Below are 14611 nucleotides of genomic sequence, written 5' to 3' on the forward strand. Positions count from 1 at the left end.
TCATGTTAATGGGGCTCCAACATGGCTGCTATAGAATGTTGTAGTGTCATGTTAATGAGGCTCCAACATGGCTGCTATAGAATGTTGTAGTGTCATGTTAAAGAGGTGCCAACATGGCTGCTATAGAATGTTGTAGTGTCATGTTAATGGAGCTCCAACATGACTGTTATAGAATGTTGTAGTGTCATGTTAATGAGGCTCCAACATGGCTGCTATAGAATGTTGTAGTGTCATGTTAATGAGGCTCCAACATGGCTGCTATAGAATGTTGTAGTGTCATGTTAATGAGGCTCCAACATGGCTGCTATAGAATGTTGTAGTGTCATGTTAATGAGGCTCCAACATGGCTGTTATAGAATGTTGTAGTGTCATGTTAATGAGCTCCAACATGGCTGCTATAGAGTGTTGTAGTGTCATGTTAATGGGGCTCCAACATGGCTGTTATAGAATGTTGCAGTGTCATGTTAATGGGGCTCCAACATGGCTGTTATAGAATGTTGTAGTGTCATGTTAATGAGCTCCAACATGGCTGTTATATAATGTTGTAGTGTCATGTTAATGAGGCTCCAACATGGCTGTTATAGAATGTTGTAGTGTCATGTTAATGGAGCTCCAACATGGCTGCTATAGAATGTTGTAGTGTCATGTTAATGAGCTCCAACATGGCTGTTATATAATGTTGTAGTGTCATGTTAATGAGGCTCCAACATGGCTGTTATAGAATGTTGTAGTGTCATGTTAATGGAGCTCCAACATGGCTGCTATAGAATGTTGTAGTGTCATGTTAATGGGGCCCAACATGGCTGCTATAGAATGTTGTAGTGTCATGTTAATGAGGCTCCAACATGGCTGCTATAGAACGTTGTAGTGTCATGTTAATGAGGCTCCAACATGGCTGCTATAGAATGTTGTAGTGTCATGTTAATGGGGCTCCAACATGGCTGCTATAGAATGTTGTAGTGTCATGTTAATGGAGCTCCAACATGACTGTTATAGAATGTTGTAGTGTCATGTTAATGGAGCTCCAACATGGCTGTTATAGAATGTTGTAGTGTCATGTTAATGGGGCTCCAACATGGCTGCTATAGAATGTTGTAGTGTCATGTTAATGGAGCTCCAACATGACTGTTATAGAATGTTGTAGTGTCATGTTAATGAGGCTCCAACATGGCTGCTATAGAATGTTGTAGTGTCATGTTAATGAGGCTCCAACATGGCTGCTATAGAGTGTTGTAGTGTCATGTTAATGGGGCTCCAACATGGCTGTTATAGAATGTTGTAGTGTCATGTTAATGGGGCTCCAACATGGCTGTTATAGAATGTTGTAGTGTCATGTTAATGAGCTCCAACATGGCTGCTATAGAGTGTTGTAGTGTCATGTTAATGAGGCTCCAACATGGCTGTTATAGAATGTTGTAGTGTCATGTTAATGAGGCTCCAACATGGCTGTTATAGAATGTTGTAGTGTCATGTTAATGAGCTCCAACATGGCTGTTATAAAATGTTGTAGGGTCATGTTAATGAGCTCCAACATGGCTGCTATAGAGTGTTGTAGTGTCATGTTAATGAGGCTCCAACATGGCTGTTATAGAATGTTGTAGTGTCATGTTAATGAGCTCCAACATGGCTGCTATAGAGTGTTGTAGTGTCATGTTAATGAGGCTCCAACATGGCTGTTATAGAACGTTGTAGTGTCATGTTAATGAGCTCCAACATGGCTGCTATAGAGTGTTGTAGTGTCATGTTAATGAGGCTCCAACATGGCTGTTATAGAACGTTGTAGTGTCATGTTAATGGGGCTCCAACATGGCTGTTATAGAATGTTGTAGTGTCATGTTAATGGGGCTCCAACATGGCTGTTATAGAATGTTGTAGTGTCATGTTAATGGGGCTCCAACATGGCTGTTATAGAATGTTGTAGTGTCATGTTAATGGGGCTCCAACATGGCTGTTATAGAATGTTGTAGTGTCATGTTAATGGGGCTCCAACATGGCTGTTATAGAATGTTGTAGTGTCATGTTAATGGGGCTCCAACATGGCTGTTATAGAGTGTTGTAGTGTCATGTTAATGAGGCTCCAACATGGCTGTTATAGAACGTTGTAGTGTCATGTTAATGGGGCTCCAACATGGCTGTTATAGAATGTTGTAGTGTCATGTTAATGGGGCTCCAACATGGCTGCTATAGAATGTTGTAGTGTCATGTTAATGGGGCTCCAACATGGCTGCTATAGAATGTTGTAGTGTCATGTTAATGAGGCTCCAACATGGCTGCTATAGAATGTTGTAGTGTCATGTTAATGAGGCTCCAACATGGCTGCTATAGAATGTTGTAGTGTCATGTTAATGAGGCTCCTACATGGCTGCTATAGTATGTTGTAGTGTCATGTTAATGAGCTCCAACATGGCTGTTATAGTATGTTGTAGTGTCATGTTAATGAGGCTCCAACATGGCTGCTATAGAATGTTGTAGTGTCATGTTAATGAGGCTCCAACATGGCTGCTATAGTATGTTGTAGTGTCATGTTAATGAGCTCCAACATGGCTGTTATAGTATGTTGTAGTGTCATGTTAATGAGGCTCCAACATGGCTGCTATAGAATGTTGTAGTGTCATGTTAATGAGCTCCAACATGGCTGTTATAGTATGTTGTAGTGTCATGTTAATGAGGCTCCAACATGGCTGTTATAGAATGTTGTAGTGTCATGTTAATGAGGCTCCAACATGGCTGCTATAGAATGTTGTAGTGTCATGTTAATGAGGCTCCAACATGGCTGTTATAGAATGTTGTAGTGTCATGTTAATGAGCTCCAACATGGCTGCTATAGAGTGTTGTAGTGTCATGTTAATGAGGCTCCAACATGGCTGTTATAGAACATTGTAGTGTCATGTTAATGAGCTCCAACATGGCTGCTATAGAGTGTTGTAGTGTCATGTTAATGGGGCTCCAACATGGCTGCTATAGAATGTTGTAGTGTCACGTTAATGAGGCTCCAACATGGCTGCTATAGAATGTTGTAGTGTCATGTTAATGAGGCTCCAACATGGCTGCTATAGAATGTTGTAGTGTCATGTTAATGGGGCTCCAACATGGCTGTTATAGAATGTTGTAGTGTCATGTTAATGAGCTCCAACATGGCTGCTATAGAATGTTGTAGTGTCATGTTAATGAGGCTCCAACATGGCTGCTATAGAATGTTGTAGTGTCATGTTAATGAGGCTCCAACATGGCTGCTATAGAATGTTGTAGTGTCATGTTAATGGGGCTCCAACATGGCTGTTATAGAGTGTTGTAGTGTCATGTTAGTGGAGCTCCAACATGGCTGCTATATAATGTTGTAGTGTCATGTTAATGAGGCTCCAACATGGCTGCTATAGAATGTTGTAGTGTCATGTTAATGAGGCTCCAACATGGCTGTTATAGAATGTTGTAGTGTCATGTTAATGGAGCTCCAACATGGCTGCTATAGAATGTTGTAGTGTCATGTTAATGAGCTCCAACATGGCTGTTATAGAATGTTGTAGTGTCATGTTAATGGGGCTCCAACATGGCTGCTATAGAATGTTGTAGTGTCATGTTAATGGGGCTCCAACATGGCTGCTATAGAATGTTGTAGTGTCATGTTAATGGAGCTCCAACATGGCTGCTATAGAATGTTGTAGTGTCATGTTAATGGGGCTCCAACATGGCTGCTATAGAATGTTGTATTGTCATGTTAATGAGGCTCCAACATGGCTGCTATAGAATGTTGTAGTGTCATGTTAATGAGGCTCCAACATGGCTGCTATAGAATGTTGTAGTGTCATGTTAATGGGGCTCCAACATGGCTGCTATAGAATGTTGTAGTGTCATGTTAATGAGGCTCCAACATGGCTGCTATAGAATGTTGTAGTGTCATGTTAATGAGGCTCCAGCATGGCTGCTATAGAATGTTGTAGTGTCATGTTAATGGGGCTCCAACATGGCTGCTATAGAATGTTGTAGTGTCATGTTAATGGGGCTCCAACATGGCTGCTATAGAATGTTGTAGGGTCATGTTAATGAGGCTCCAACATGGCTGCTATAGAATGTTGTAGTGTCATGTTAATGAGCTCCAACATGGCTGTTATAGAATGTTGTAGTGTCATGTTAATGGGGCTCCAACATGGCTGCTATAGAATGTTGTAGTGTCATGTTAATGGGGCTCCAACATGGCTGCTATAGAATTTTGTAGTGTCATGTACATGCATCATAATGGACATTCTAGACATTTACTTTTGTAGTATTTTTTTTAATACCCTTCGTTATTTTAATGGGGATCTGACATGATCCAGCTCTCTAAACACATGGCTCTGCTAACGACAGGTCAGGTTAGGGTCATGTTATTGAACGTGAAACAGAATAGAGAATAGATTTGCACAGAACATTTTCACACACACACACACACACAAACACACACACACACACACACACACACACACACACACACACACACACACACACACACACACACACACACACACACACACACACACACACACACACACACACACACACACACACACACACACACACACACACACACACACACACACACACACACACACACACACATGGACTATATGAACAGAATTACTAAATGTCTTTAATATTCAAGGCGAGTAGGGCTCAGGCTGAAAATATCAAACATGAAAAACGCAATTCTACACACTAGGGATAGGTACTAGCCAACCTTGAGAGCTGTTACACAGTGATGAAGTAGGTCCAAAGAGATTACTTCACTTTTCCAAATGTTCAAATGATTTTATCTTGACAGGGGATTGGACAATACACAAAATTATTTTTCAGTGTGAATAATTATGTTACAAATACTGTATCTCTCTTCCATCTGGATTCAATCTATGGAGCTATTTTCAAAATAGCTGAGGTTCCTTCCTTATTGCTCATTGATCAAGCACTCCTACACGGAACATAAAGTGGTACCCCCTCCTCTTCCACCTCGTCCTCCTCCTCGTCCTCCTCCTCTTCTTCCTCTTTCTGCTATTCCTCGTCCTTCTTCAGACCATGTGGTTGAGTGGCGAAACTGAAGACATCTCTGTTTTCATACTGAGAAAAGATTTACAGTAGATGGTGCTTCTTTGAGAAGAATCGGGAGTGTTCTCTCTCTCTCTCTCTCTCTCTCTCTCTCTCTCTCTCTCTCTCTCTCTCTCTCTCTCTCTCTCTCTCTCTCTCTCTCTCTCTCTCTCTCTCTCTCTCTCTCTCTCTCTCTCTCTCTCAATTCAATTCAATTCAATTCAAAGGGCTTCATTGGCATGGGAAATATATGTAACATCGCCAAAGCAAGTCATATATGTCATTAACAAAAGTGAAATAAACAATCAGAAATTAACAGTAAACATTACACTCACAAAAGTTCCAAAGGAATAGAGACATTTCAAATGTCATGTTGTGGCTTTATACAGTGTTGTAACAATGTGCAAATACAAAAGGGAAAATACTAAACATAAATATGGGTTGTATTTACAATGGTGTTTGTTCTTCACTGGTTGCCTTTTTCTTGTGGCAACAAGTCACAAATATTGCTGCTGTGATGGCACACTGTGGAATTTCACCTATCTCTCTCTATCTCGCTCCCTCCCTTGCTCTCTCTCTAGCTCTGACACACACACGCACGCACGCACGCACGCACGCACACAGACACACACACACACACACACACACACACACACACACACACACACACACACACACACACACACACACACACACACACACACACACACACACACACACACACACACACACACACACACACACACACACACACAGGAATGCAATGCACAGAATAGGTATGGTACATACTCTATTCACACTCCTGACTATAGCCGTGCAGCATGTGGGTGTGCTGTGGTTGAGTGGTGGCACACAGTGCATTGAGAGGTCCATAAAGTATTAGGCTGCTGCTGCTGCTTCTGCCATCAAGTCATTCTCTGTGCATACCCTCACAATGGAGCACCTACAACAGAATGCTTCTCATATGGACCATGTCATCAACATACCACCTATTATGGTTGTGTGTGTGTGTGTGTGTGTGTGCGTGTGTGTGTGTGTGTGTGTGTAGCGGGTTAAGTCTGGTCTGGGCTTTTTGCTCAATCTCACACTTTGCTGATGCTGAATTTCTCAGCAGTATACTGTAGTAATGGTGAATATCTGAGCAGTATAATGTAGTAATGATGAATATCTGAGCAGTATACTGTAGTAATGGTGAATATCTGAACAGTATACTGTAGTAATGGTGAATATCTGAGCAGTATACTGTAGTAATGATGAATATCTGAGCAGTATACTGTAGTAATGGTGAATATCTGAGCAGTATACTGTAGTAATGGTGAATATCTGAGCAGTATACTGTAGTAATGGTGAATATCTGAGCAGTATACTGTAGTAATGCTTAATATCTGAGCAGTATACTGTAGTAATGCTTAATATCTGAGCAGTATACTGTAGTAGCGGTGAATATCTGAGCAGTATACTGTAGTAATGCTGAATATCTGAGCAATACACTGTAGTAATGCTGAATATCTGAGCATTATACTGTAGTAATGCTTAATATCTGAGCAGTACACTGTAGTAATGCTGAATATCTGAGCATTATACTGTAGTAATGCTTAATATCTGAGCAGTATACTGTAGTAATGCTGAACATCTGAGCAATACACTGTAGTAATGCTGAATATCTGAGCAGTATACTGTAGCAATGCTGAATATCTGAGCAGTATACTGTAGTAATGCTGAATATCTGAGCAGTATACTGTAGTAATGCTGAATATCTGAGCAGTATACTGTAGTAATGCTGAATATCTGAGCAGTATACTGTAGTAATGCTGAATATCTGAGCAATACACTGTAGTAATGCTGAATATCTGAGCAGTATACTGTAGCAATGCTGAATATCTGAGCAGTATACTGTAGTAATGCTGAATATCTGAGCAGTATACTGTAGTAATGCTGAATATCTGAGCAGTATACTGTAGTAATGCTGAATATCTGAGCAGTATACTGTAGTAATGCTGAATATCTGAGCAGTATACTGTAGTAATGCTGAATATCTGAGCAGTATACTGTAGTAATGCTGAATATCTGAGCAGTATACTGTACTAACGGTGGTGTCAGAAGAATGTTCTTTGGAGCCATGTTCCTATATCTTTCATGTATCGTACACCTTGAGGCTTAGGTTGTTTGTAATCGTGAATGTAACTGAGAAGTCTGACAACATTTGTTTATTCATTTACTGTGTGGTCGTAAACATCCAGAAGTGAATCATTTCATCTCATGATTCTGACGATGATCAGACTTTTGTCACTTTTTGAATGTCAGGAATTGTTAGTCAAAATAGGTTATTATAATTGATTGTAGTAAAGACCAAAGCGAGATCAGACCAGTTTTTACTCATCTATTAATACGGCGAAATGTCATGCAGTACACAAATCGGTGTTTGCTTTAGCCCAGTCACAATCAGTGTACTGTGGTATTCAGCAGGGAACTATTCAATGCAAGGGCGTGTGTTGATATCTAGTCCTACCCTCCACCGTCCAAACACATTAAGACACACGTTTTAGGCTACAAAGCTGCATGTTTGACTGAATCAAGCCCTACGTTTGGTCCAATATCTAATCATCGTTACATTCTTATCCATCCCTCTTTATATCTCTCCTCCTCCAGACACTCTCTCAGTGCCTCGCTGGTCCCCACAGATCCCCCAGAGAGACCTGGGAAACTCCATAATACACAGGTACCCTGTGTGTGTGTGTGTGTGTGTGTGTGTGTGTGTGTGTGTGTGTGTGTGTGTGTGTGTGTGTGTGTGTGTGTGTGTGTGTGTGTGTGTGTGTGTGTGTGTGTGTGTGTGTGTGTGTGTGTGTGTGTGTGTGTGTGATGGTTTGAGTGTTCAGGAATTAAGGTGTGTGCCTGCATGCACATGTGTGTAGTGTGTCTTAATGTGTCTGTTTCTCCACACCTGACGAACAGAATGTCAGACCAATTATAGGGGGCAGAAGTCATCTTCGTGCTCATTCCACATTTGAACCCCTGATGACTCCCAAATGCTACGGATTTCCAAGTTGAGCAATACACCACCGCTATTGGCCACGAGAACCTGCCTACGTACCGACTTTTCTCTACTTCTTTGTCTGTCACTCTCTCTCTCTCTCTCTCTCTCTCTCTCTCTCTCTCTCTCTCTCTCTCTCTCTCTCTCTCTCTCTCTCTCTCTCTCTCTCTCTCTCTCTCTCTCTCTCTCTCTCTCTCTCTCTCTCTCTCTCTCTCTCTCTCTCTCTCTCCTCCCTCCCTCTCTCCTCCCTCCCTCTCTCCCTCCCTCTCTTATTCTCTCTCTCTTATTCTCTTATTCTCCCTCCCTCCCTCCCTCCCTCCCTCCCTCCCTCCCTCCCTCCCTCTCTCTTCTTCTCTCTCTCAGCCACAGAAGTACGTGGGAGTTTGCCCACTGTTGAAGGTCACGGAGGAGGAAAGAGAGTGGTTGTGTACACATGTCTTAATGCCTCATCAGCCAGAGACAAGCACATTTATATACAGTACCAGTCAAAAGTTTGGACACCTACTCATTCAAGGGTTTTTCTTTATTCTTACTATTTTCTACATTGTAGAATAATAGTGAATACATCAAAACTATGAAATAACACATATGAAATCATGTGGTAACCAAAAAAGTGTTTTGAGATATTTGAGATTCTTCAAAGTAGCCTCCCTTTGCTTTGATGACAGTTTTGCACACTCTTGGCATTCTATCAACCAGCTTCACCTGGAATGCTTTTCCAACAGTCTTGAAGGAGTTCCCACATATGCTGGGCACTTGTTGTCTGCTTTTCCTTCACTCTGCGGTCCAACTCATCCCAAACTTACTGGGACTATCATTTGAAAAACAAATCATAGTCCCACTAAGCGCAAACCAGATAGGATGGCGTATCAATGCAGAATGCTGTGGCAGCTATGCTGATTAAGTGTTCCTTGAAATCTTAATAAATCACTGACAGTGTCACTAGCAAAGCACCCCCACACCATCACACCTCCTCCTCCATGCTTCACGGTGGGAACCAAACATATGGAGATCATCTGTTCACCTACTCTGCGTCTCACAAAGACATGGCGGTTGGAACCAAAAATCGCAAATTTGGACTCATCAGACCAACGGACAGATTTCCATTGGTCTAATGTCCATTGCCTGTGTTTCTTGGACCAAGCAAGTCTCTTCTTCTTATTGGTGTCCTTTAGTAGTGGTTTCTTTGCAGCAATTCGACCATGAAGGCCTGATTCGCGCAGTCTCCTCTGAACATTTGATGTTGAGATGTGTCTTTTACTTGAACTCTGTGGAGCATTTATCCTCTGCAGCAGAGGTAACTCTGAGTCTTCCTTTCCTGCGGCGGTCCTCATGAGAGCCAGTTTCATCATAGCGCTTGATGGTTTTTGCGACTGCACATGAAGAAACTTTAAAAGTTCTTGAAATTTTCCGTATTGACTGACCTTCATGTCTTAAAGTAATGATGGACTGTCGTTTCTCTTTGCTTATTTGAGCTGTTCTTGTCATAATATGGACTTGGTCTTTTACCAAATAGGGCTATCTTCTGTATACCACCCCTACCTTGTCACAACACAACTGATTGGCACAAATGCATTAAGAAGGAAATAAATTCCACAAATTTACTCTTAACAAGGCACACCTGTTAATTGAAATGCATTGAAGGTGACTACCTCATGAAGCTGGTTGAGAGAATGCCAAAAGTGTGCAAAGCTGTCATCAAGGCAAAGGGTTGTTTCTTTGCTTACTACATGATTCCATATGTGTTATTTCATAGTTTTGATGACTTCACTATAATTCTACAATTTAGAAAATAGTAAAAATAAAGAAAAACTAGGTGTGTCTGTTACTGTAGCTTATATTGCAAGCACAGGTTATTATGCATAAGTAAATGATTGCAATGTGATCAACTACTTTGGCTATAGCACCATCTCGCTGGGAATGGAAAAGAGATATCTGTGAAAACATATCTCACCTTTAATGTCAGTCTAACTTTGGTAGCATAGGTATGGCCTGCTAAAACAAACGTATCATTGAGGCTCTACCGCCAGGACGGGAGATTGAATTGTGCTCTCCCTGGTTCTGTTTAGCGACGGTACGAGGCGATACGAGGGTTCCTAATGAAGAGATTCTGATTCTGTCAGCCTCTATCGGTCATATTCTATTGCGCCAGCCTGCTGCTTGAACCCAGGTGTCAGCCTCTATCAGTCATATTCCATTACCCCAGCCAGCCTGCTACTTGAACCCAGATGTCAGCCTCTATCAGTCATATTCCATTACCCCAGCCAGCCTGCTGCTTGAACCCAGGTGTCAGCCTCTATCAGTCATATTCCATTACCCCATCCAGCCTGCTACTTGAACCCAGGTGTCAGCCTCTATCAGTCATATTCCATTACCCCAGCCAGCCTTCTACTTGAACCCAGGTGTCAGCCTCTATCAGTCATATTCCATTACCCCAGCCAGCCTTCTACTTGAACCCAGGTGTCAGCCTCTATCAGTCATATTCCATTACCCCAGCCAGCCTGCTGCTTGAACCCAGGTGTCAGCCTCTATCAGTCATATTCCATTACCCCAGCCAGCCTGCTACTTGAACTCAGGTGTCAGCCTGTATCAGTCATATTCCATTAACCCAGCCAGCCTGCTGCTTGAACCCAGGTGTCAGCCTCTATCAGTCATATTCCATTACCCCAGCCAGCCTTCTACTTGAACCCAGGTGTCAGCCTCTATCAGTCATATTCCATTACCCCAGCCAGCCTGCTGCTTGAACCCAGGTGTCAGCCTCTATCAGTCATATTCCATTACCCCAGCCAGCCTGCTACTTGAACTCAGGTGTCAGCCTGTATCAGTCATATTCCATTACCCCAGCCAGCCTGCTGCTTGAACCCAGGTGTCAGCCTCTATCAGTCATATTCCATTACCCCAGCCAGCCTGCTACTTGAACTCAGGTGTCAGCCTGTATCAGTCATATTCCATTACCCCAGCCAGCCTGCTACTTAAACCCAGGTGTCAGATCTATCAGTCAATAAACTCCCTAGCTCTTCCCTGGGCTTCCTGGCACTCAGATACTCCATCGAACCTCGAAGTAGGGAATTGCTTTTTATCGTTCAAGAGAATTAAGACACACTGTAGATTAGCCTGTTTGATAAGTGGCAGCATCTTGAGATCTTGGGCCGTGCCGCGGTTTCTGCCTGGCTCCATCTTCATCTCTGGGAATGATTGCTGTCTTACCGTCTTGATGCAGCAGCATGGTCTCTCCCCATTGGGCACAGACGTCAATTCAACATCTATTCTACGTTGATTCAAGTGGGCTGTCACAGCAGTTATTCAAAGAGCACAGCCACAAACTCACCATTGGAGGGGGATAATGAAAGGAGTGCCAGGTGAACCCCAAATTGAATCAAGGTGCATTGGCACGACAATCTTTAGAAGGAGGGGAAGAATAAGCCTAAAGGCGCCCATCTTTCATATGCTAAGGAAAGGTTAACCTGTCATCACGTGGGAATAGGAATCATTGTCTGAAAGGTCACAAGCAATCAGTGATGTTTCCTCTGTGCAGTGATGCACACCTGCTGTTTATTATTATTATTGGGGACTCATTTATGCATGGAGAAACAGGTAGAAGAGATGTTTTGTCTATGTGATCTGAACTCTCTCTCTCTCTCTCTCTCTCTCTCTCTCTCTCTCTCTCTCTCTCTCTCTCTCTCTCTCTCTCTCTCTCTCTCTCTCTCTCTCTCTCTCTCTCTCTCTCTCTCTCTCTCTCTCTCTCTCTCTCTCTCTCTCTCTCTCTCTCTACCTCTCTCTCTCTCTCTCTCTCTCTCTCTCTCTCTCTCTCTCTCTTGTCGTTGCAGGTTTTCCACCAAGTATTGGATGTCTCAGACATGCATAGTATGTGGAAAAGGAATGTTGTTTGGACTCAAATGTAAAAACTGCAAGTAGGTCCTTCTTCCCAAAATGATCTCGGTTCATGAAAAGCATGTCTACACCATGACAAAACATTATTGCCATTCATCAAATGTTTCTTACAATTTATCCTGGTGTGCTTAGTGAAGTAGAAAACAAATCTACATCAATCATTATGCTGGTTGGTTATGGGTCATAAGCTCTTTTTTGTCATCCATACATTCTTATTAGAATTCTGTAAAGATCATTTGTCACGGTATACTTTGAAAAGTCTCTGTAAAGGAACTGAACAGCAATTACCATTATCATTTTAAACAGATTACTCAAAGAAATGAACCAATTTCTCAATCGACCGAATGAGACATCTTTGACAGAAGGACAGCTTTTTATTTCCTTAATGACCCAGACTATTAAACATTCAAGACATTTTTATTTGAACTGTTTTGAAAATGAATAGCAGAGATTCAGTGATGTCAGGGGTTATGTCTGAAGTAGCACCCTATTCCCTATATAGTGCTCTACTTTTGATCAGAAGTAGTGCACTATATAGGGAATAGGGTGCCATTTCAGACACGACCCTGGTTTCAGGGTGTATATCATTCTGTTTTTTCACTAGGCTGAAGTGCCACAACAAATGCACCAAAGAAGCCCCGCCTTGCCATTTGCTGATCATCCAGCGAGGAGGGAGTAACCCCCTCAAAGGTAACAAAGGACTGTATACCAGCAGCTTACTGTAAGGCTGAAGCCTGACTTCATGTACAGGCCACATAACTTCAAGGACCATTTCACCACTGCTATTTCAATTCATACATCATGTCATTTAGCAGATGTGTTTATTAAAGCGACTGAAAGCGTTAATGCACCATTTTAATAGCTGTAGACCTAGCTGTTGATAGCTGTTGATAGCTGTTGATAGCTGTTGATACACAGGCCACACAACGTCTTCGTAGTATTCTCAACATAAGCAGTAATACAAACTGCACATGTATCTCAAGTTAGGAGAGATGTACTGTATATAGCCCTACTGTAATTCAGCAGCGCAAAACATATTCATATTAGGAATACTTATTAGGATTGTTATGTAAGTATTACTTTCTTTAAAATAATACTCATTCTCTGTTATTGTGCTTTAGTTATAGAAGTATTACTTTAAAATAATACTCATTCTCTGCTATAGTGGTTTTGTTATGGAAGTATTTCTTTAAAATAATACTCATTCTCTGCCATAGTGCTTTAGTTATATAAGTATTACTTTAAAAGAATACTCATTCTCTGCTATATTCTCTGCTATAGTGGTTTTGTTATGGAAGTATTTCTTTAAAATAATACTCATTCTCTGCCATAGTGCTTTAGTTATAGAAGTATTACTTTAAAAGAATACTCATTCTCTGCTATATTCTCTGCTATAGTGGTTTTGTTATGGAAGCATTTCTTTAAAATAATACTCATTCTCTGCCATAGTGCTTTAGTTATAGAAGTATTACTTTAAAATAATACTCATTCTCTGCCATAGTGCTTTAGTTATAGAAGTATTACTTTAAAATAATACTCATTCTCTGCCATAGTGCTTTAGTTATAGAAGTATTACTTTAAAATAATACTCATTCTCTGCCATAGTGCTTTAGTTATGGAAGTATTTCTTTACAAGGTTCTCTGTCATCTGAAGTTGGTTTTTACTGTATGTTCTTTACACGTCTCTGTTTTTCTCCCAACTGGTGCGACAGATCACCAAGGAAATCAAGGTAAAACAATCAATTTATCAACCTTTCTTTTTTTAACGACAGAACCTTTCTGAAGTCTCTGCTATTTGAAGTTGGCCAGCTATCTTACGGTGTTCTTAAGTGTTCCCTTGTGATAGTAACAAGGGACCATCTTCCATTTAACACATTTAGAAATTTGAGTAGATAAAGACTTTCTCTAATGGACAGCCATATCACATCTGCTCAAAGACCTCACTCGGTGTTCTGTTGTTTACATCTAATTCTGTCTCTACCAGCTCGTTTGGTTCGGACTGAATCGGTACCATGTGACATCAACAACCCCCTCAGGTACACAGACCTGACCATCAGTCAGACGCTGCCCAAAACCAGCAAAATCAACAAGGTAGGAACCACCGTACACACACACACACACACACGCACGCGCGCGCGCACGCGCGCACACACACACACACACACACACACACACACACACACACACACACACACACACACACACACACACACACACACACACACACACACACACACACACACACACACACACTGCTCTGGGCTCCACATCTGAGGTTTGTCTTATCAAAAGTCCATCTGTTCTTTCTTTCTGTTTGAAATGCTGTGAATCTCAGTCTCTCAGACGGACTAGCAGTACTGGATTAATCCGCCTATTGGATGTTTTGTTGTTGTTGTACTAATTCATTTTCACACTTCAAACAGTAGCCAACAGATGTATACTTTACAGTTCTTCAAACACTGTTTGGGAACAGAACTGAAAACCTCTACACCCTCATCATAACTTCATCAGGGGCATTTTACTGCCCTGATACATTTCAGGCAACATTTTGTGGCCCTTACAGTTCAGCGTTTTACCTCACTGTGTCCTGTCATTAGTTTTGCCTTTTTTTTTATGAGATACTTTTAATGGACATCT

The 14611-nt window shown here is 41.6% G+C and overlaps 1 protein-coding gene across 3 annotated transcripts in view; it reads left to right on the forward strand.

Moving 5' to 3' along the window:
- The window catches only part of LOC139545024 (kinase suppressor of Ras 2-like), a 131265-nt gene that overhangs the window by 81620 nt on the left and 35034 nt on the right, over positions 1-14611 (forward strand). For 2 of the 3 annotated variants that reach the window (XM_071352349.1, XM_071352350.1), the window contains exons 7-11: positions 7702-7771; positions 11911-11994; positions 12579-12663; positions 13677-13704; positions 13959-14065. In XM_071352349.1, the coding sequence (XP_071208450.1) occupies positions 7702-7771; positions 11911-11994; positions 12579-12663; positions 13677-13704; positions 13959-14065 (374 nt within the window). Of the gene's footprint in view, positions 1-7701; positions 7772-11910; positions 11995-12578; positions 12665-13676; positions 13705-13958; positions 14066-14611 lie in introns of all 3 variants that reach the window. The other variant, XM_071352351.1, reaches the window with a different exon arrangement.

Source organism: Salvelinus alpinus, chromosome 19 (genome assembly GCF_045679555.1).
Source record: "Salvelinus alpinus chromosome 19, SLU_Salpinus.1, whole genome shotgun sequence".
NCBI classification, from domain to species: Eukaryota; Metazoa; Chordata; class Actinopteri; order Salmoniformes; family Salmonidae; genus Salvelinus; species Salvelinus alpinus.